Genomic DNA, 21105 nt, shown 5'->3' with positions numbered 1-21105 from the left:
CTTGACAGTAAACTTCAACTGTGAGTGGTATTAAACAACCTGAGTCCTCTGTGTTCCTTTTTAAAATTAAAAACACATTACAAAAATGTGGTTTATTTGGAGGGGAGGCTGAAATGAATTACAGTGGACCACCGCATACTCATGTTTCGGGAAACCGTGGATGTGCATATTAACAGATTTTTCTTTCTTTTGATGGTTAGGGTTTGTGAGTTTCTTCTTCTACGCTTTACGTGGTTAGTACAGCGAGATAAAAATGATATAACTGCAAACCATGCAATTTTCATATTGCTCGCTTCCTAGCTTTTCAGCAGGCTGTCACGCCTCTTGTTCAGTTCAGTCGTCATTAAGTTATTCAACACATTTTGACATGACACGGGGGAAAAGACAGGTGTTAATGAGGTAGGAGTCCATTAGGAACACTTGCTAAGGAAAATGTGAGCGTGCTTGATGACTAGTTCATTTATTATTAGCATTTGACAATGAAAGTTCACCACAGAAGCATCACACCTCGCTCACAGTCTTATTAGTTTATTGCTGAATACAAGGCAATGGTGACGTGTTTAGTGTTTGGTCGTGTGCGTACTGAATTATCAAAAGCTTGACTCTAGGTGAGATGTTTTGCATGACTACAGTATGTGTGTAAAGTAGCGCTGTTTTTATTGTTAATTATTGTGTCTGAGACATAAAAGAACAGAAATGGAAGCTAAATACATCAGATTTCAAACTAACTAGCTTACCAAATCATGACATATAAAAGGCACTTTGCAAAGCTATGTGTGTCATTGAGTGCAGAGCCAGTGAACATCTTCATATTGTTTGTGTGTTTTGTTTTCAGCAAGGGCCTTATTACTCCATGTCATCGTGGTTCTGGGTCGACTCGTTGATCACCTGAATGCAGACATATTAGAGTCAACGTAAAGCTTCATTTGAAAGTCATCATGAAGAACGCGTGTCTTGTACCTGACCGTCTCTGGTCTCGATGGTCTTGATGAGAACCTTCTTGGTGGTTGCGGTTTCCACTTGAGGTTTGTAATCAATCATGGTTTCTGTAAAGATTGCAATGTTAATCATCCAAGCCATATTAATGGTGCAAAAATGTGTCAAAGTAAATTTACCTCTCAAATTGAGAGAGGAGAAGTTCAGCATTGGAGTGGAGATTCTGGAAATAAGGAAAACATTTGTTAAAATACACCTTATGCAAGTGATTATAATGACACAGTGCCCATGTTAGATGTGGTAGGCAAAAATTGTATTTAGCTTCTACATTCTGCTTACAATTTGAAAATATATATATACAGTATATATATTTATTTTAGAGGGCGAGGGCAATATTCCGAGAAAAAAACTCGCAAATTTGCCACTTTATAAACTTGCAAATTTGCGAGTTTAAAAAGTGGCAGATTTGCGAGAAAAAAACTCAGAAATTTAGGAGAAATACGCATAGCGTAGCTATAGTCTAATCATGTGAGGATTCAATGGTGGTTAATGGGACACTGTTTATAAAATGAAAAGGCACGATGGAGACGGATTCATTCTTAAATGAAAACTTTACTCGTCATTCACCGCAGCCAGAGCGACAATACTCGTCATTCACCGCAGCCAGAGCGACAACACTTCCTGATCCCCCATCAGCTGGCTAACACTATCCAATCAGATGCTAGCATACCATAGATAAAGTGAATGATGGAGAGCAGCAGATTTGACACAACAACTTAGATACCTGTACAAAAAAATACCAAAATGTATGAATGTGTAAATAATAATTCTGGAAACATAATTGCACAAGCAAATATCCATTTTAACAAAGTAACTTAAATGCTTGATCGTCCGGGTGTAGACCTTTACAAAGTGAGGCGTCTTTTTCGCTGGCCAGTGGCTGTACACAACGGTTCAAAGAACGAATGCTTAATATATGGTTAATCTATGCTAAAGCAATTACTATCTCCTTATTTGGAAACCCGACCAAAAAGTACTGGCACAAACAGTCGAGTAGTACGCTATGTGTATTTCTTGTAAGTTGTTGAGGGTTTTTTTCTCGCAAATCTGCCACTATATAAAGTCGCAAATTTGCTACTTTATAAAGTATAAAGTAAATTTGTGACTTTTTTTTTGCGAAACATTGCCCCCGCCCTCTAAAAAATATATATTTATACATGGCCCTAATACGCCATCGTAATATACAAAATGTATGAGGGGGGAAGCAGCACCTTTGAAAAAATGCTAAACTTTTACAGGAGTAATACACAAATATTTTGTTTAAATTGATATAAATATTCTAAGAAAATGCCTAAATATCTGCCAAAAAATATGCATCAGTACAATATCGGATGCAAAATGCACAACTACAAGAAGAAAAAAATGAAATACAGTGAATTAAACATGGTCACCTGCTCTCCTCTCCTTCCAGCAGCTTCCTATAGGTGGCGATCTCGATGTCCAGGGCCATCTTGACATTGAGGAGGTCCTGGTACTCGCGCAGGTGGCGAGCCATCTCGTCCTTCATGTTGTGAATGTCATCCTCCAGGCGAGCAACCGTGTCTTGATAGCCCGCCGTCTCCGCGGAGAAGTTGTCCTCCATCTCTCGCATCTGCCGCTCCATCGACTCGTTCTGGGGAGAAGGGAGTGAGCGTTGGTGCTCCCATTGTAAGCCTGATGGTAGGTAATGATACATGGTTACTCACGGTTCCCTTGAGGGCATCCACCTCACAGGTGAGAGCCTGAACCTGGCGTCTGTAGTCGTTGCTCTCCTGCTTGGCCAGCCTCAGAGCTTCGTTGTTGCGGGCTGCCGCTTCAGTGAGATCGTTAAACTGAGAGGAAAGCATACAGTTAAGAAGACCGTAAATAATGAAAGATGTGATATGGGCATGAAATAGCGTTAAAAGAAACATGCTCTTGATTTTTATGAGAGCAATTTAAACTGCAGTATTCCCTTGTTCCTACAGGGGCCAGTATAAACTAGCTTTTCTGTATAGCCCTCTATTTATGCTTCAGAAACTAAACATTTAAATGGCAAAAAAAAAAAAATGTTTAAATGTTAAGAGAGTTAGACGTTAGTATTACAAGAATACACAGTAGGAATAGAAAAAGTAGGCCTAACATTCTGAGTTTTCTCCTGCTAAAATGACAACTTTGTTTTTGCAATTTTTACGTTATTAAAAAAGGCTTCAAAGCAAGGTTTTTCTTGTTTTTGGCTTTTTTTGTTGTTTTTTAGAAAATAAGACATACGTGTTAAGTTAATACTTCTAGCTTCTAGTATGCAACGTTATTCTTGTCAAATCAAGTTTATTCATACAGCCCTTAATCACAAAATAATCTCAAAGGGTTTAACACACCCAGTTGACAAATATTAATGACATCCCCTGATCTAACCACAACAGGGCAAGGGAAAAACTCATAAAACCCCAGCATGGGAAAATTAGGAACCCTTGAGAAGGGGCCGCAAATGTGGAAATCCCCCATCCAGGATGACCAGGCTGCAATGGATGCCGAGTGGGCAACACTTTACATAGTATGTGTACTTTTCTCGTACCCTGCTGCAAAGATGGCGCCACGGCAATATTTGTTTTAGACATGGCTTTGGCCTGAGAACAAAAACTGCAAGTAGGTAGCTTACACTCTAAAAAGAGAATTGTTGAACCCATTTAAAATTACAAATTAAATTGTTGCCCAATCAGTTGGAAACACATGATTGAATTTAGTCCAAAGTGAATATATTAAGTTTAATTAGTTATGAGTTCATTACATTTAATATATTCACCTGAATTTAGTTAATCCAAAGTGACTGCAATCTAAAGTATTAAGTTTAATGAACTCATAATCAATTAAACTTAATATACAGTGTTACCACGTTTTCCACTGGGGTTAGGTTCCAAAAAAATACCCGCAATAAATGAAATCCACGAAGTAGTTAGCTTTGTTTTATATTTATTATAAATGTTTTAAGGCTCTAAAACCCCTCACCACACAGTTTAGACACTTTTCTCATCGAGGCATTTACATTTTTCTCACACTTCGCTTTTGTTTAAACGGATGTCAATGTTAAAACCTTCCTAAATGTTATAAAATAGTTACATTACTGTTAAAAAAAATGCACTTAAAAATATCCGCGATACAGCGAGGCCGCAAAAAGTGAACCGCGTTATAGCGAAGGAACACTTTATTTCACTTTGGACTAATTTAATTCAATTGTTGTTACCAATTAAAAAAATGTTTTTAAAGTTTTTCAACAATTCAATTTGTAATCTTAAATTGGTTCAACAATTCTCTTTTTAGAGTGCATTGCATGAGTAATGGTGGAGGGAAATCTGCAAATTTGTGGAATCTATCACTGTATACTATGTATAGACTTCATTCTAGTAAAATTCCACCAATTCTTGTGTCATGTCCTGTCGTATGTTAAGATCTCTGTTTTTAGTCTGGTCTTTCAAGTTGTGTCTGCTTTTACAGTACTGTATTTGTGAGTGTAATTGAAAGTGTGTGACTTAAGTACCTGTTCTGTTGAGTGTTATGGGGCCGTTAATTGGCCGTTAGCCACGCTGCGTGTTGAGTGATTCAACATAAAGCGATTAAAAGTGTACCAGCGGCTGTTCTACCCTTCTATGGGTGGTAACGATGTATCCTTTAGCATGGACTTGCATTTGTGTAATTTAAGACAGTTGTGATTTCTGGAATGAAGTGAAGCCTCAAAAAGTGAATAGTAATATAGCGAGGTCAGACTGTACACAACTTTACTCTGGCAAAATTCCACAAATTCTTTGAAAAAATGACGACTGTTTTAGGTTTCTGGTCTACAATCCTAACCTTGGACTTGTACCAATCCTCAGACTCCTGGATGTTTTTGGAGGCCAGGTTCTCATACTGCAGGCGGACGTCCCTCAGAGCGGCCGTCAGGTCCGGCTTGGCCACATCCATATCCACCTGCACGTGCTGCTGAATGTGGATCTGGTTCTGCAGCTCAAGCATTTCCTGTTACAGACGCCATAGAGCCGGTATGTGCTAATTTCTCATCAGCAAAAATCTATTTAAGCTGACCACTAAACAATAGATCCCTTTATAGTATGTGGGCAGCATTTCCTCAGTAGTCACACAAAAAAAGAGGCTTACCTCATCATGCAGCTTCTTGAGGAAGTCAATTTCCTCCTGGAGGGACTCCACCTTCCTCTCTAGGTCCAGTCTGGTGAGGGCAGCGTTGTCCACATCCTGCACGCCCACAACTGACTTAGTAAGCGGACTTTTGAAGGTGACATGAATTATATATTGCATCTTTGCTGACACCGGGGGGAAAAATAAACTCATGCTGGATGCCTTCCAGCGTCCTTTACACAGCTATCCTGCAAAATTGTGGTGACTTTCATCACACACAAGACGTTTGGTCCAGCTTAGACCTTGTGAAATTGAGTTATAGGGAGTTCCTTTGCTTTTTATGGCGAGTCAACAAACTGAGTCGACATCTCCATACACACAGATGATAATAACTTAAATGTTCAATAATTTAGCCTTGCCCATTTGTCTTTTTCAGTGATTCACAAAATGTGGTACAAAAGTCACTAGTGGTGCACTGACTCCCTCTTATGGTATGTGACAGAATCACTGAATTAAATGTTAAGACTGCTTAATTTTACACTAGTTTGGGTTCAACTTTAAAAAAAAAAAATACAGAACAGTGCATAGTAATACATTTTATTAGATTTTTTAGTTATAGGTTTATTTTCCTATATTTGAGCACAGTATTAATGTTCAAACTAAAGTGTGCATAATGTTGCAATGGCTTAACAGACAAACCTTGTTTTTGATGAACACTTCTACTACACTACTGTATTTTCATTTTGATGATCATGGTGGTATTTTATTGAGGTAGTACTTTCTATAAAAAATAATAATAAAATAAATAAAAGTTTGAGAACCACTAGTTTATGGGGTTAAAACTGAGTAGCAAGTGGATACAATCTCAAATGGCAAACAAATAAAGAAAGGTGAGAGGTTCTTGAGACTTTTTTTTACCTGCCAACCAAATTTGATATCAGATATTTCAGATCTCTAGGACGAATTGCTTTATAAATGGTCGAAATGAAATGAAATGGATACATTCTTTTGTTTTTCCAGGCATTGAATTGATTCTTGAGACTTTTTTGTGGGTCTAAACATGATGATACATTATGCTATTACATTTGATTTTGGGGGCTGAATTTTCTACTAATATACAAGGGCATGATAGACCTCGGCAGGGGCCTGGGAACTCCCCAGAACCCTGTAAGTGCTGGACAGGGTGACTGGAGAGGGGATATCTAGGTTTTTATGGATTAAAAAGTAAATGCTGTAGAATAGACGTTCAAAGGTGCTCCGTTACACAGTCAATGAAACCCATCTCAGCAGTCTATAATGATTCTGTTTTTACTTTGCTGTTGGCCTCTCACGCCGTCATAGCAACAAACAAAGAGACTTTGCCAAATTGTGCTACAGACAGACATCGCCCCTGCTAGCTATCTTATCTGTAGCATGGCACTGCCCAGTCAGACAACATTAACGGAACCCAACACTGATCCTTTCGTTGTTCCCGGTACGGCGAGGGGTACTAGTTTAAGTAAGCCATTTCAAACTGAAGAAAAAAAACACTTTTCTGGAGGTAGAAGTGGCAGCCAGTTCAATAGATATGTTTTCAAAGAAGCAAATGTGCGGCTTTGTAAAGCGCTTTAGGTACCATATGGTGTACATTATGTGAAGCGCTATTATGTAAACTCCATCTTGATCACATTGGATTTTTCATTTGTTAGACTTTGATGCTTTGTTTTTTTTTTAAGTGACCCATTCAAATCCATTTGAAATTTGTCCTGTGTTTTTTCTTTTTTTAAGACAAAAAAGGTGATTTACCTTGACTAGTTTTGGCGACGACTGCGGCCTTCCTCAGAAACTGATAAGACACGTCACAACTGTCAGTTTGACAGCTTCTGAGGAAGGCAGCAGTCGTCGCCGAAACTAGTCAAGGTAAAGCACAACCTTTTTTTGTCTTAAAAAAGAAAAACCACAGGACGATATAGATTTGTAGACAGATTTGAAAGTCATTCACTGGCAGCAACACAAATATCAATTCTGGATTTAGGGTACGAGTCCGATCTCTACAGCCTACCAAATCTCATTTCCGAACAAACTTTCCTCTAAACCTGTAATGGCTTAATTTAGCAACCTTGCATGGCTCACCTGAGGATAAAAACATGGCATTGTCCATTATCAATTAGCGTTTGTTTCAGAGTTCTCATGGTGACGCCACACTGCCAAGCTTTGTCCTCCGGACGTTGGCAGGTCATCAAATGAGGTATCAGCAAATGAAGCGGCTTTGCCTGGCGCTAATGCCACAAACAAAGCGCACTATTCAGCCGGGGTATCTCAAACGGTCTGCGGCTAGGAGGGTGACTGTCTGCCTGACTGAGCGGGCCAGCGTGCAGGCAGCGAATGCCTCATTGTTGGCATGTCACACCAAATTCCTTCCTGCCATTCTTATACAACAATGTGTATGGGCTGCCCACGCAAGCATCCACTACAGATGTTTTGCCAAAGTAACCGTATATACTATATGTATATGTGTCTACAAACACCTGGTCATATTACACCAAGATAATTGCTAAACTTTTCCCTTATTAATATGACCAACCTATACAACTGAAAAATACAAATATTTTCACAGAAATCAATTACTGAGATGTTTGCACAAGTGTGCACACCCTCTTATAACTGTAGATGTGGCTGTGTTCAGAATTAACCAATGGCATTCAATCGATTTCAATTCAATTTATCATGGGACCAGCATTCAAAGAGCCTCTGGACCTCAAAGTTCAGCTGGTCTACTGTTCATAATTCCCTTCCCCTCCAAATGTATTGGTCCGTTCATGGATGAAATGTGTTGCGAATTTTGCCGCTGGGCTCCTTGTAAATGACATACACTGTCCACAGCGTTAGGTGTCAATCCAGTGGCATCCAATACAGTACAGTACAATACATGACTTTTGCCTTTATAAATGTAAGGCTCACTTTTTAAAAGTCTGGTTGGTTGGCCCTCTCTTGACTCTTACAGACAAATTCACTGGTCCATGTTTATCTATAACATTCATTGGCATGGCCTCACCCTAGCTTCACCCTCTGGTCACTATGCATACTACCACCCGCAGTTTTCTTTGTAGCATTTTATTAATGTCTTTGTTACCAAAGTAGCCCACACTAGTTTTGGTTGATTTTATTTTTAAATGTATGCCCCAAGCGACTACGACACTGTGCAACAAACAATAAACTTGCCTTATTCATTCCAATGTCATCATTTAAAAACTTAGGGAGGGATACTGTACATGATCGTCGCACCGGTTTGTAGCCTGTTATAAAACTTAACATATTCTATGATGTAATGTATTATATAAATACAGTATAAGTATATACCATCAGACAGTTTGTTGTATAATTGCTGTTTTAATCTGCTGTTTGTGGCCAAGTCGGCATTGTAAACAGGAATCTCTTCTCAAATTGTCTTATCTGGATAAATAAAGGTTAAATGACAGCAACTTAAACATGGGTTTCAGTAGACATATCTATCATTACAAGACACAGGAAAAAAATCAAGGAGACATGCATTAGATCCCTGTTATAAGACAAAAGTCAACTATTTTGCTTTGAAGCTGCCATTTTGGGTGTGAATTCAAGGGCAAACTCCTACATTCAAATCACCCCCATTTGGAAGCAGGTCTGGACAGATGGGTGATGACAATGGCTAAACTTACTGTATTTTCTGATGCCATTAAATATGGGCAAATCATGGCATGGATTAGCCATGAAAAATGATTTGAAAAAATGTAGCCCTCCATTACCAGTTTTACCAATCAACGCAAAATTAGATGGACATGTCCATCACAACAGATTGCACAAAAAAAGTTTATGGACCCATGCACAAAACCGCATTTTGGTTTGAAACCGCTATTTTGGGTAAATTCCCAGCCTTGTACGTTTGGTGAATTCTGACTCAAAATGAGACCCGATCAGAATCTGGTATCAACTTCATGCGGCCGCAGCATGGCGTCAACGAATGATGATCATTTTGAGGATTTGCCATGAAAACAGGGCTGTGAGGCCCCTACGTGATATTGTGGGTATTACTTGCATGACTCATCATCATGATGCCATTGACTTGACATTAATCCCCTACACGTAATGGCTGCCATTGCCAGGCGGTAGGATCTCACGGTGGCTTGCTCTCTCGCTCTGATAACCACATCGGACCCACACTGTTGTTGGCCGAGTCCGGCTCATTCAGCATGACCAGTCAGACTTAAAAAGAGCTCCTCTCCTTGTAGGCCTGATTGAACCCAACAGTCCGAGCCAACCAGCCGAGCATTCAACCCTGTCTTGTCCAAGCGGGCTCTGCTCTTCGGCTGTTTGGGATCATGGCTACAATCCGCTGTTTTGCCACCACAGGGGCACATTCCTGTCTAGTCGGGGTGAAACGAGACAGTCATAGGGACGAATGGGAGACTTGTGACCATTTAGTATGTCAGCATCAGTTTTAAATCACCTTACAATGGAACTGTGGAAGTGCACTTAGGTATAAATTGTTAAAACATGCAGTGCGTGTATAGTGCAATGGTTCGGATCATACTGTTTGTTACCTGTCGGAAGCTCTGCATGTTTGCATCGGCCTCTTCCCTCAGGGACATCTCATCTTGCAACCTGGCATGACAGAGGATACATTAGACAAGGAATTTGAACAAATTTTCCGGGGATGGGGCGTTTTGGAGAGAGAAAGTTTTGGGGTCTCGTGTTGAGATACACAAGGATGGTACACAAGTTCCCACTATTGGTATGCATAGAATCACTTATTTAAGTATTCAAACTGCATAGTGTTAGTGACTTAAAACTTGTTTCTAATCCAGTACATAACATTTGTTAAATACAGCTCAAGTGTAAAAAATCAGAGCATGCAGGAGCGTTGCTAGGATATGTTGGATTAAAAAAAAAAAAGTGTGTCTTTGGTGCTCTTCAGTGGAGGGATTCGCAAAGCATTTCCAAGAAGAGAGAAAACTGAGGCACTCAAAGGTGTTCCAATAAAAGGCCTTAACATGGCCAGTTGATTAAAAATTGCCAACACGTTTCGGCCTTGGTAGGCCTTCATTAGAATCAACTGGCTATGTTGTAATAAAGGCCTTTTACTTTTGAGTGCCTCAGTGTTCTCTCTCTTTGGAAATGCAGCTCAAGTGTATTTGACTTTCAACTTTGTAATAAATCGTTTACAACTGTTTGTTTTCAAACATTTGTTTAGTTACAAATGTTATTTATCGTATGTGTTAAATATTTCAATTGAATCATTAACATATAGTTAAGCGCATTTGTAAATATTCAAACTTAATAAATGTATGTACTATTCATAATAAATGTATGTACTATTCAGTTGTATGTGACTTTAAGGATATAAACATTTATGTACAATTTGTATTTAATTGAATTGAATCATTATTAAAGTCCAGTTTGTTTTTATTTTCCGATAGGCACAGTGAAAATGTTCATCTATTCATTTGATCAGCTGATTTTGGAAACATTTTGCCAATCAATTGCAGGGCGTATTGACAAACAGCTATATGTGCACTCACATTCACACCTAAAAACAATTTAGAGTCTTGAATTACCCCAAGCTTTTGAAACTTGGGAGGGAGCCAGAGTAGGCCTACCCAAGAAAAATCAAAGCACAAGGAGAGCAAACAAACTCCCAGATTTGAACCCACACCTTCTGAGGCGGATGTCATATCCACTTGGGTACCATGCTGTGTAAATGGTCATCAAGTGTTTAATGACACAGACATGAACTGATTCACAAATGTACTTTTTAGGTCTAGAAACATTGTTTTTTGATGAATACGTAAGGCCTACTACGCTGCCTTATTTTGACGTTGCTCATAACAAAGTTGTCTTTTATTGTCTTTTTTCTTTTTTTGGGGGGGGGGGGGGTAAAAAGTTTCCGCTTGACTTTTTGCTGCTTTGAAGTGTACCTAATGAAGTGACCGTGTAAGTGAGCCTACTTGTCTCTGAGCCTCCCGATGTCGTCGGCCAGGTTGTCCCGGTGCACCTCCACCCGAGCCTTCTCGTTGCTCAGCTGGTCGACCTGATGCCTAAGCTCCCGCATCTGGTCCTCGTACAGGTCGCCGACTCGCGACGTGCCCTTGCCACGGAGCTGCTCCAGCTCGGACAGCAGGATCTTGTTCTGCTGCTCTAGGAAGCGCACCTTCTCGATGTAGCTGGCGAAGCGGTCATTAAGTGACTGCATCTGCGCCTTCTCGCTGGTGCGGTTGGCGATGAACTCGCTGTTGATGGCGTCGGACAGCGTGAAGTCCAGCTGCTCCGAGGCGAGCCGGGGCATGGCCGCGCTGCTGCTGCGCAGACGCTGCGTCTTGGTGGCGTACACCATGCCGCCGGCGCCGCCCGGCACTCCGAAGGATAGCACCCGGGTCGAGCGCGTAGGAGCGGAATACTGCCGGCTAGAGTAAATGCTTCTCACGGTTCTATCTCCGCCGAACATCTTCCTGTAGGAGGACTGAGGAGGTGCTGCTCTGAAAGTAGACATGCTGCTTCCTCGGGTCTGTGCTGCGTGGAGTCCCAACAGCATCCTCGGACTCGCGCCTGCGCATTTATAGTCTCCTCCCTATGCAAATGACCAACGTGGTTTGGAGCGACAGTGGAAGCTCCAATCACGTCTTAGGTCCAATTCCCCCTCTCCCCCGCACCCCATTCAGGGTCTGTATCCTCCTACATTTATTCATTCGGCATTCAAGACCCCCCCCCCCCCCCCCAAAAAAAATGTGCCACTGGGGGTGTATTATGTCAGTTGGGGGCCTTAGGCAGACACAGTCATGGGATCCACCACATGTACTGCAGGGGCAGGGCTTGACTGGGACTAGAAATAATCATCCCTAGTATTTTTGGTTTTGACCGCCCACTTCTAATAAGCAGAGCACCATCGACTGTGTGTGTTCTCCAAAGAGACAACATTTACTATTATCCCACACCCAACTCTAATTATTGTGGTATACAGTATATAGTAATGCCCTCCTGAGTCCTGACACAGTTGTCACTTAATTATGAGTAGGCGAGTGCGCTTGTTGTGCATGCAGACTACCCTGTCTCTCATCTCTCTTCTCAATTGCTACCTCAACAGCCTGTTTTGACTTGACAGCAGGGCTGGACTGGCCAGCTGGTATACAGGGCAGATGCCCGATGGGCCAATGCAGCGCTATTTAATTGTTATTATTTGCCATTTACCCCAAGAGACTAGCCCACAATCTAGAGGGAGCAACCCTTTAATCCATTTACAATACAGACAGCAAAGTGAACCAATCAACATCAGAGGTTGAGCTACTAATGCTTGCTCTTCCATCTTATTTCTTTGGGCACGTTCATTGGGGGAGCACTCAAAACCAAATGTGCATCAATTTGGGCTAAAACAATAACATTAGCTTTAAATGAAAGAAAAAAACGTTAATCAGTTTTTTTATCAGATTTTTGGGGGGGCTGTTGCCTGTTGGAAATCTCAGGGGGCCCATGCATCTGTCTTTATTTGATGGGGTGAAACGGCAGGAATATATACAAATAGTGAACACAAATCTTCACATTACGTATATCTTTTCAAGTACATCTTGAAAATGAATGGGCTTTTTATTTTCTGATACTGCGCCATCTTCTGGATCTGGTAGGCTGCTGCTCCTGTTTGCACTCATCATTTTAGTCTAAATCTCATTTGGCTAAACGCATTGGCGCTCTATAAGTGCTGCGACAAATGAGTGTCAAGAGTTGTCAAGCGGTTGGTGACAGTGAGCTAACAATAACCTAGCCAGGCATCTTTCTCTCCAGTTGATAGCCTTGATAGTCTTTGGACGAAACATGAGTTTAACACACTTGCAAGCCAAAAAGAATGTTTCTTTCAAGCAAACTTTTCAGATTTTTGGCTTCTAGCAATGTCAGTATGATAGAATCCTTTACTTTACTTACTGGACTTGTTTTTTCATTTGTGCGAAATAAGAAAGGAACAAATAAGGTGACTCAAGTGTTAATCATTGTGAATGGTAGCCACTGCTTTAAATGCAAACGTTGCCTACACAATCGGACTTTTGACAATGCTTTGCGTGCAGTGCAGAGGTGTTATGATGTGTTCCAGAAAACTATGTAGCTCGTAATGTTGGACCTCAGACCAAAGAATTGGAAGGGAAAATCAATGCCTGCCCCAATTAGACAGGCATTTATTTAGGGTAGGCATTTATTTGTCGGAAAACCACTCGTACTCCCGGTAGTTGTTATTACCATAGTTCAGTGCTATTTAATTAGCGGCCCGTGGGTCACATGTGGCCCGGAACCAACCCCCAAGTGGCCCAGCCTCAGGTCCAGCTCGTTGCTCTGCTGTTGCACTCCAGATGACGTTCTTACACGGTATCTTGTATCAAACGGTGTTGTGTGCGACACTTAACAGGAGCTTAAACACACTTACAGTATAATTCATATGTACGTCCGTGTGTTTCCTACTCTTTCAGACTTCCCACTCATACCACTTATCAGACATCACGTCCTCTTTTCGCTGATTGGATCTTTTCACTGATAATGTTTGCCCTGCCTCAGAAATGCGCTTGATGCCGACAGTGACCAGACACACCTGCTGGTTACAGCGATGAGTCTGGTTCCAGACTACTGTTCATGCAGTATACAGACATCAAAAAAGTTGATCCACTGAGCCTATTTGTGGCTAACCAAAACAGCAGTATCAAAGCATAATAATGCATGTCACATAGTTCCTTAAATAAATCAACAAGACAAGCATCTCAAGGCCTTGTAAATGGCAACACCTGTTTTCAATGCAAGCGTGGCCTACAAAATCTGACATTTAATTGGAGTAAATTAACATCAACTGTTTGTGCCAATGCTGTGTATTTTAATCCATCCATCCATCTTCTGCCACTTATCCAAGGTCGGGTCGTGGGGGCAGCAGCCTTAGGAGGAGTTCCAGACTTCCCTCGCCCCAGCCACTTCAAGCAGCTCCACCGATGGGATCCCAAGGCGCTCGAAGGCCAGCCGAGAGACACAGTCTCTCCAGCGTGTCCTGGGTTGTCCCCCGGGGCCTGCCGCCGGTGAGACATGCCAGAACACCTCTCCAGGGAGGCGTCTAGGAGGCATCCAAACCAGATGCTCGAGCCACCTCAACTGGTTCCTCTCAACGCGGAGGAGCAGCGGCTCGACTCACCACATCATCTGCAAAAAGTAGCGATGCAATGCTGAGGCCACCAAACCAGACCCCCTCAACGCCTCGGCTGCGCCTAGAAATTCTGTCCATAAAAATTATGAACAGAATCGGTGACAAAGGGCAGCCTTGGCGGAGTCCAACCCTCACTGGAAACAAATCCAACTTACTGCCCGCAATGCGGACCAAACTTTGACACCGGTCGTACAGGGACCGAACAGTCCGTATCAGGGGGCTCGGTACCCCGTACTCCCGAAACACCTCCCACAGGACTTCCCGAGGGACCCGGTCGAACGCCTTCTCCAAATCCACAAAACACATGTAGACTGGTTGGGCGAACTCCCACTCACCCTCGAGGACCGTGCTGAGGGTGTAGAGCTGGTCCACTGTTCCACGGCCAGGACACAAACCACACTGCGCCTCCTGAATCCGAGATTCAACTTCCCGACGGACGCTCCTCTCCAGCAACCCTGAATAGACCTTACCGGGAAGGCTGAGGAGTGTGATCCCTCTATAGATATAAAAAGGGGGACCACCACCCCGGTCTGCCAATCCAGAGGCACTGTCCCCGATGTCCACGCAATGTTGTAGAGGCGTGTCAACCACGACAGCCCCACAACATCCAGAGCCTTTAGGAACTCCAGGCAGATCTCATCCACCCCCGTGGCCCTGCCGCTGAGGAGCTTTCCAACAACCTCAGTGACCTCGGGCCCTGAGATAGGAGAGCCCACCTCAGAGTCCCCAGATTCTGCTTCCTCAAAGGAAGACGTGTAGGAGGTCTTCGAAGTATGCTCTCCACCGACTCACGATGTCCTGAGTCGAGGTCAGCAGCACCCCATCTCCACTATACACAGTGTTGATGGTGCACTGCTTTCCTCTCCTGAGACGCCGGATGGTGGACCAGAATTTCCTTGAAGCCGTCCGGAAGTCATTTTCCATGGCCCCATATCTTAGTTTTTGCCTCAGCGACCACCGAAGCCACATTCCGCTTGGCTAGCCGGTAACCTGTCAGCTGCCCTCGAAGTCCCACAGGCCAATAAGGCCCGTTAGGCCTCCTCCTTCAGCTACACAGCATCCCTTACCACTGGTGTCCACCAGCAGGTTCGAAGATTGCCGCCACAACAGGCACCGACCACCTTTTGACCACAGCTCCGATCGGCCGCCTCAACAATGGAGGCGCGGAACGTGGCCAACTTGAACTCAATGTCCCCTGCCTCATCCGTTCTGCCCGAGGTGAGTGTATTTTAATATGACACAATAAAGCAAAGGAAACCTGTAAGTCCAAATTTTTAGCTATTGTCTGTAAAAGTGGTTCTCGACTGGTGGTCAGGACCCGAAAGAGGGTAGCGGGCAGCTAATAAAAAAATTACATATATTTTAATTTGCATTTTTCCGGTACAGGACAGAGGCATACCAAGTTCCCACATATTAAGTAAGCAACAGGAAAGCTTTCTCACTCTTTAGCCACCAGTTCGCTCCATAAACAAAAACAATGCTGCTCAGCCTCTTGTAAAAGTGGTTTAAAAATACACAACATAGAAGTAAGAATTTGCACCCGGGGGTCTCAAAATTGAGTAAACAGTGGAGCCCCTTTGCTGAAAGTGACAATGGACATTCACATGATCAACTCACTTGGAGGCAGGGAGGGAGCAAGAGGGGGGTGTTGGGGGGGGGGGGGTGGTGATGTAAAAAATTCCTGCTCCCAGGCCTCTTTATGAAGCAGCCAGGCAGGGATTGTGTATTGCTGACTTGTCAGCGACTAGAATGCAGACAGTCGGCGCTAATTATTGTTTGTCGGGCCCCCACCGATGTTTGCTGTTGTCACTGTTCGGGCCAAATTGTTTTCATTCCGCGCGGGAAGGAACTTGTTTTTGTCGACTGTTCAATCATCGCCCAACGAACATTCAGTTACATTTGTGCCAGGATTTGGCTTTTTACACTGTGTTGATTCCTTGGCATGTCTCCCGAGACACACACTGATGAGATTTAGTCGCTTGGTGTGTGTGGCCACTCTATGAGATACACAATCCTTGGGATTACCTTATCTTTGTGGACTGTCATCTCATTTACACTCAAATTCTTTCCTAAAACCTCTCTCATTGCACACCTGGAACACCGCTGGTTCACGACCTGTCCAGTACCATCCTGCCCTGTCACTTGCCCATTGGGAAAGACACATTTCCTCCAGTGTCACTAACACTGGTGTATGGATGGTGCGAATGTTTGGTGGTGATCGGAGGGGCAGTAGGCGCACACTGGCAGCCACGCTTCTGTCAGTCTACCCTAGGGCAGCTGTAGCTACATATGTAGTTTACTGCCACCAGAGTGTGAATGTGTGAGTGCATGAATAATGCAACCATTGTGAAGTATCAGCTTGAAAAGCGCTATATAAATCTAATGCATTATTATTATTATTATTATTATTAATAATAATAATACTACTACCACTGTCCCGCCCCCCTCTGATAGCACCTCATAAGACTGGAAACGGCATGTCAAATCTGCATGAAATTTCACATTTTACTTCTCTTCTGCGATGTGACTTAAAAGCCGCAATCCTTGGGGCCAGCAAAAAAAGCCACCCTTTGTTTCATCTCCCATGATGGTGAATCACCACCCACCCGTGTGCCCGGTCGTCATAGTGATCACCCCCAACATTATTCAAACATGGAAAGAAGAAGGGGCTGCCCTGAGCACTTTCAAAGTGAGAGGAAATCTAAATGTGAGGATATAAAAGGCTCTAAATCCAAAAGCTGTACCGCTAAACACGGTTGCTTTTGTGATGTATGGGCAATTATGACATGGAATTCCTCTTTTCCATCTTTAAACAGGAAAGTGAAGGTTTTTTTCTCTCATGTCGGAGTATTCATTTTGAGCGTCTTTAAGGGTCTACTTTTTTAAACGCAACAACAATAGATGAATGAGGGCTTTTCTCTAAATCACCATAGTGACAGACAAAAACCTTGCAAGGAATCCAAAATGGTCACTTTATAATGACCCCCCACTCTCTTTTTATGTATGGGTGGTGTGAGGGAGGAGGAGCTTCACTGCACCCTCACTCTGGGTGGATTGATATTCCAGCATTAGCATTAGCACCGTAAGGGTTAACCTTCTCAATTGGTTCTCACATTAAATGTCAATTGCATGTGTCAGACAGCATCAGGGAGCATCACCCACCCTGAGCTGGTGTCAACTGCAGCTGACATCCGCACCATACCCTTCACTTGAGTGTGAAGTAAATAATTCAATGATGCAAACAATTGTTTTCGGGGCAGCATGGACTAATGGTTATTATTATATCTGCCATATATATATATATATATATATATATATATATATATATATATATATATATATATATATATATATATATATATATATATATATATATACATATATATATATTAGAGCTGTCAAACGATATTTTTTAATCAGATTAATCATATTTTAGCATTTTGATCAATCATGATTAATCGATTAACAAAAAAGGCTTTTTTATCAAAAAAAATAAATTCCGCCAAATTTGAAGAGCACCAAGTTATGTGTTAATTCTTTTGACATTTAATGTTATGAGGACGTCTTCAACATTTTTTTATCCACTGCACACGCTAATCCTCCTCTTTTTCTAATCGGTTAATTACTTGCATAATTTAAATTGGGGAAAAAAATGACCCCAATATTTTGACATGAACAAATATTCAAAATGTGATATCCAAACATTTATTAAATGCTTTACTTTAATGCATGTAATTAGGTTTATTGCTCAAACACAACTAAAGCTACCTTAAACATAGCCATCCACTGTCACGCTAAAGGATAACCTATGGTCAAAATTAATAGTGCGACTAATCTGCGTTAATTCATGATTAATGCGATAATTTTTTGTGATTAATTAATCAGTTAACGCTTTAACTTTGACTTTAATATATATATATATATATATATATATATATATATATTATTTTTTGTATTTGTCTAATAATTAATGTATTTTTTGCCTTTCTTCTACATTTTATTCCAAATATTTGTTTGTTTTTGTCTAAAATTATCATCTTTTTGAGTAATGTTTTATCATTTTATGATTTGTGTTTCTTCCCTTAATATTTTTGCTCAAATGTATACCAATAGTTTTGTCTTTTTTGTCTTATAGTTGTAGATCGCCTGTTGGAACTGTGTGATTTGCTGTGTTTGCAAGAGACGTTTCTGACAAAACAGGATCTAGAGGGATTAAACTCATTGAATGATAATTTAAAGAGTCTAGCGTCAACATTGGTGATGGAATAATACAAGGACGTATTCCTGGAGGAGTAGCATTTCTCCGGAATAAAAGACTTGACTCTTGTGTAAATATAATCAGGCTTGGAGTGGACTGGTGTATAGCCCTTTTAGTTAACATGTAATGGAATGGAATATGTTATTCTGAATGTTTACACCCCATATTAGTGTAATTTTAATGAAACTGAATATCTGTATAGATTTACTTTTATGAATTCTTTTCTACAGGATAATAAGTGTTCTAATGTATTTATTATTACAGTAAGTTACTTTTTGCAAATGATCTGGCGCAGTTCTGCGAGGACAATGGCTTAATTATGTCATCCAAAGACCTACTGCCTGTAAATAGCTTTACATATATTAGTGAGGCATGGCATATGACCTCTTGGTTGGATCGCTGTGTAGCAACAGCAGATGCGCCTGCCTCTTTGACAGACATGAGCATTTTTTATGATGTGTCAACAACTGACCATTTACCCTTTGGTATGGGGATAAATTATCAGTTGTTGCCTTTGACGGAAAACTGTAGTAATGAAAGTAGACTACATCTGGATTGGAGCTCTCTCACACAAGAAGACATTGTATCATATTGTACAGACATCTTATTAGAAAATATACACCTGCCTCGAGAAGCAGTTGTGTGTAGAGATAATAACTGGAAGAGCTCTAATCATATCTCAGCTATTTCTTCCATGTATGATGACATAATTGATTCATTAATCAAGTCAAGGAAATGTTTGCAAAGGCTTAAACCTAAAAAGAAAGCAAAACCAGGATGGAATGGCCATGTGGCAGAATTCTATGCAAAGGCGCGCAATGCGATATAGAGAGTGGATACTGGCTGGAAGGCCAAGATGTGGTCCAATTTATGAGCATAAGAGGGTTACCAATGTGAAATATAAATATGCACTATGCTTTATTGTATAAAAAAAATGAGCAGGCAATGAGAGCTGACTCTATGGCCAGAAAACTGCAGTGTAACAATACATATAAATTTTGGAAGGAGGTTAGGGCCATGAAAACAAAAAACTCTGCCATGTGCTGTTGATGGCTCCTCTGGCACAGATATTATCCTGGAGTTATGGCAGCAACATTATAGCAGGTTGCTCAATTGTGTTCACAGTAACAATTACTATGTGAATGATGTTGACAGCTCAGATACAATCATTTGTCATGATGTACTGAAAGCTATCTCCAATTTGTCAATTAACAAAGCTACCGGTTTGGATGGTGTCTCAGCTGAGCACTTAAAGTTTGCAGGTGCGAGGTTAGTCCCCCTGATCTCAATCTGTTTCACAGCTTTTTTTTGTTCATGGGTTTTTGCCTGACTCCATGCTAACTGTGCTGTTAGTTCCCGTCGTTAAAGACAAAGCTGGGAAGATTGGCAGTTCAGACAATTACAGACCAATTGCCTTGGCCAGTACTGTGTCAAAAGTTGAAATATTGCTGGATAAAATCTCAACATTTGTTACATCCTCAGACAGCCAGTTTGGATATAAAGCAAATTTAGACATGTTTATTATCTATGCTCTTAAAGACATTATTGACAAATACAAGGCTCAAAATTAATCTATTTTTATGTGCTTTTTGGATGCATCCAAAGCCTTTGACAGGGTAAATCACAGAAAGTTGCGTCAAAATACATTGTTCAATATTTAACCTATTGTTATACTCAGCAAACATGAGAGTTAAATGGGGGAACGGTGTGCCTTTACCATTTCATGCTGCAAATGGGGTTAGACAAGCGGGAGTATTATCCCCTGTTCTTTTTAACCTATATTTGGATGAGTTGTCAATAAGGTTAAAGTATGCAATACTGGCTGTTACAGCGGTGACTTGTTGTTGAATCATTTGATGTATGCAGATGATTTGGTGGTTTTCAGTCCAAGAACTGCTGGGTTGCAACAATTGCTTAACAACTGCGCAAGCGACGGCTTGGAGCATATCCATCCATCCATCTATCATCTACCGCTTATCCTGGGTCGGGTCGCGGGGGCAGCAGCTTTAGCCCAGACTTCCCTCTCCCCAGCCACTTCAGCCAGCTCCTCCGACGGGATCCCAAGGCGTTCCCAGGCCAGCCGAGAGACGTAGTCTCTCCAGCGTGTCCTGGGTCGTCCCCGGGGCCTCCCGCCGATGGGACATGCCCGGAACACCTCCCCAGGGAGGCGTCCAGGAGGCATCCGAACCAGATGCCCGAGCCACCTCAACTGGTTCCTCTCAACGCGGAGGAGTAGCGGCTCGACACTGAGTCCCTCCCGGATGACCGAGCTTCTCACCCGATCTCTAAGGGAGAGCCCGGCTACCCTGCGGGGGAAACTCATTTAGTCATTCATCAAGTACAATGCAGCTAAAAGTATGGTCATGATATGTAGAACAAGAGAGGACAAAAGTATGACATTTCTTGTCTTTTACCTGTCTAATATTGTGCTTCACGTGACGAGCAGAACAAAGTACCTGGGACATATATTAACAGAAGATCTGTCTGATGATGACGACATGAATAGGCAATGTAGGACATTATATGCTCAAGCAAACACACTGACACGCAGGTTTGGTTCCTGTACGGACGAGGTGAAGATTGCATT

The 21105-nt window shown here is 41.8% G+C and overlaps 1 protein-coding gene across 1 annotated transcript; it reads right to left on the bottom strand.

Moving 5' to 3' along the window:
* Positions 1 to 512: 512 nt before the first annotated feature.
* LOC147181901 (vimentin-like) lies at positions 513 to 11646 on the bottom strand. Its single transcript, XM_086096229.1, has 9 exons — positions 11046 to 11646; positions 9642 to 9702; positions 5104 to 5199; positions 4801 to 4965; positions 2682 to 2807; positions 2388 to 2608; positions 1116 to 1159; positions 961 to 1046; positions 513 to 888 (listed from the first exon to the last, which is right to left on the bottom strand). The coding sequence occupies exons 1-9, from the start codon at positions 11627 to 11629 to the stop codon at positions 847 to 849; spliced, it is 1425 nt and encodes a 474-aa protein (XP_085952355.1). The 5' UTR covers positions 11630 to 11646; the 3' UTR covers positions 513 to 846.
* Between the last annotated feature and the right edge of the window lie 9459 nt (positions 11647 to 21105).

This window comes from Leptonotus elevatus, chromosome 1, assembly GCF_054856555.1.
Source record: "Leptonotus elevatus isolate MCC_2025b chromosome 1, RoL_Lele_1.0, whole genome shotgun sequence".
In the NCBI taxonomy this organism is placed as follows: Eukaryota; Metazoa; Chordata; class Actinopteri; order Syngnathiformes; family Syngnathidae; genus Leptonotus; species Leptonotus elevatus.
This window is presented reverse-complemented; position numbering and strand designations above follow the sequence as displayed.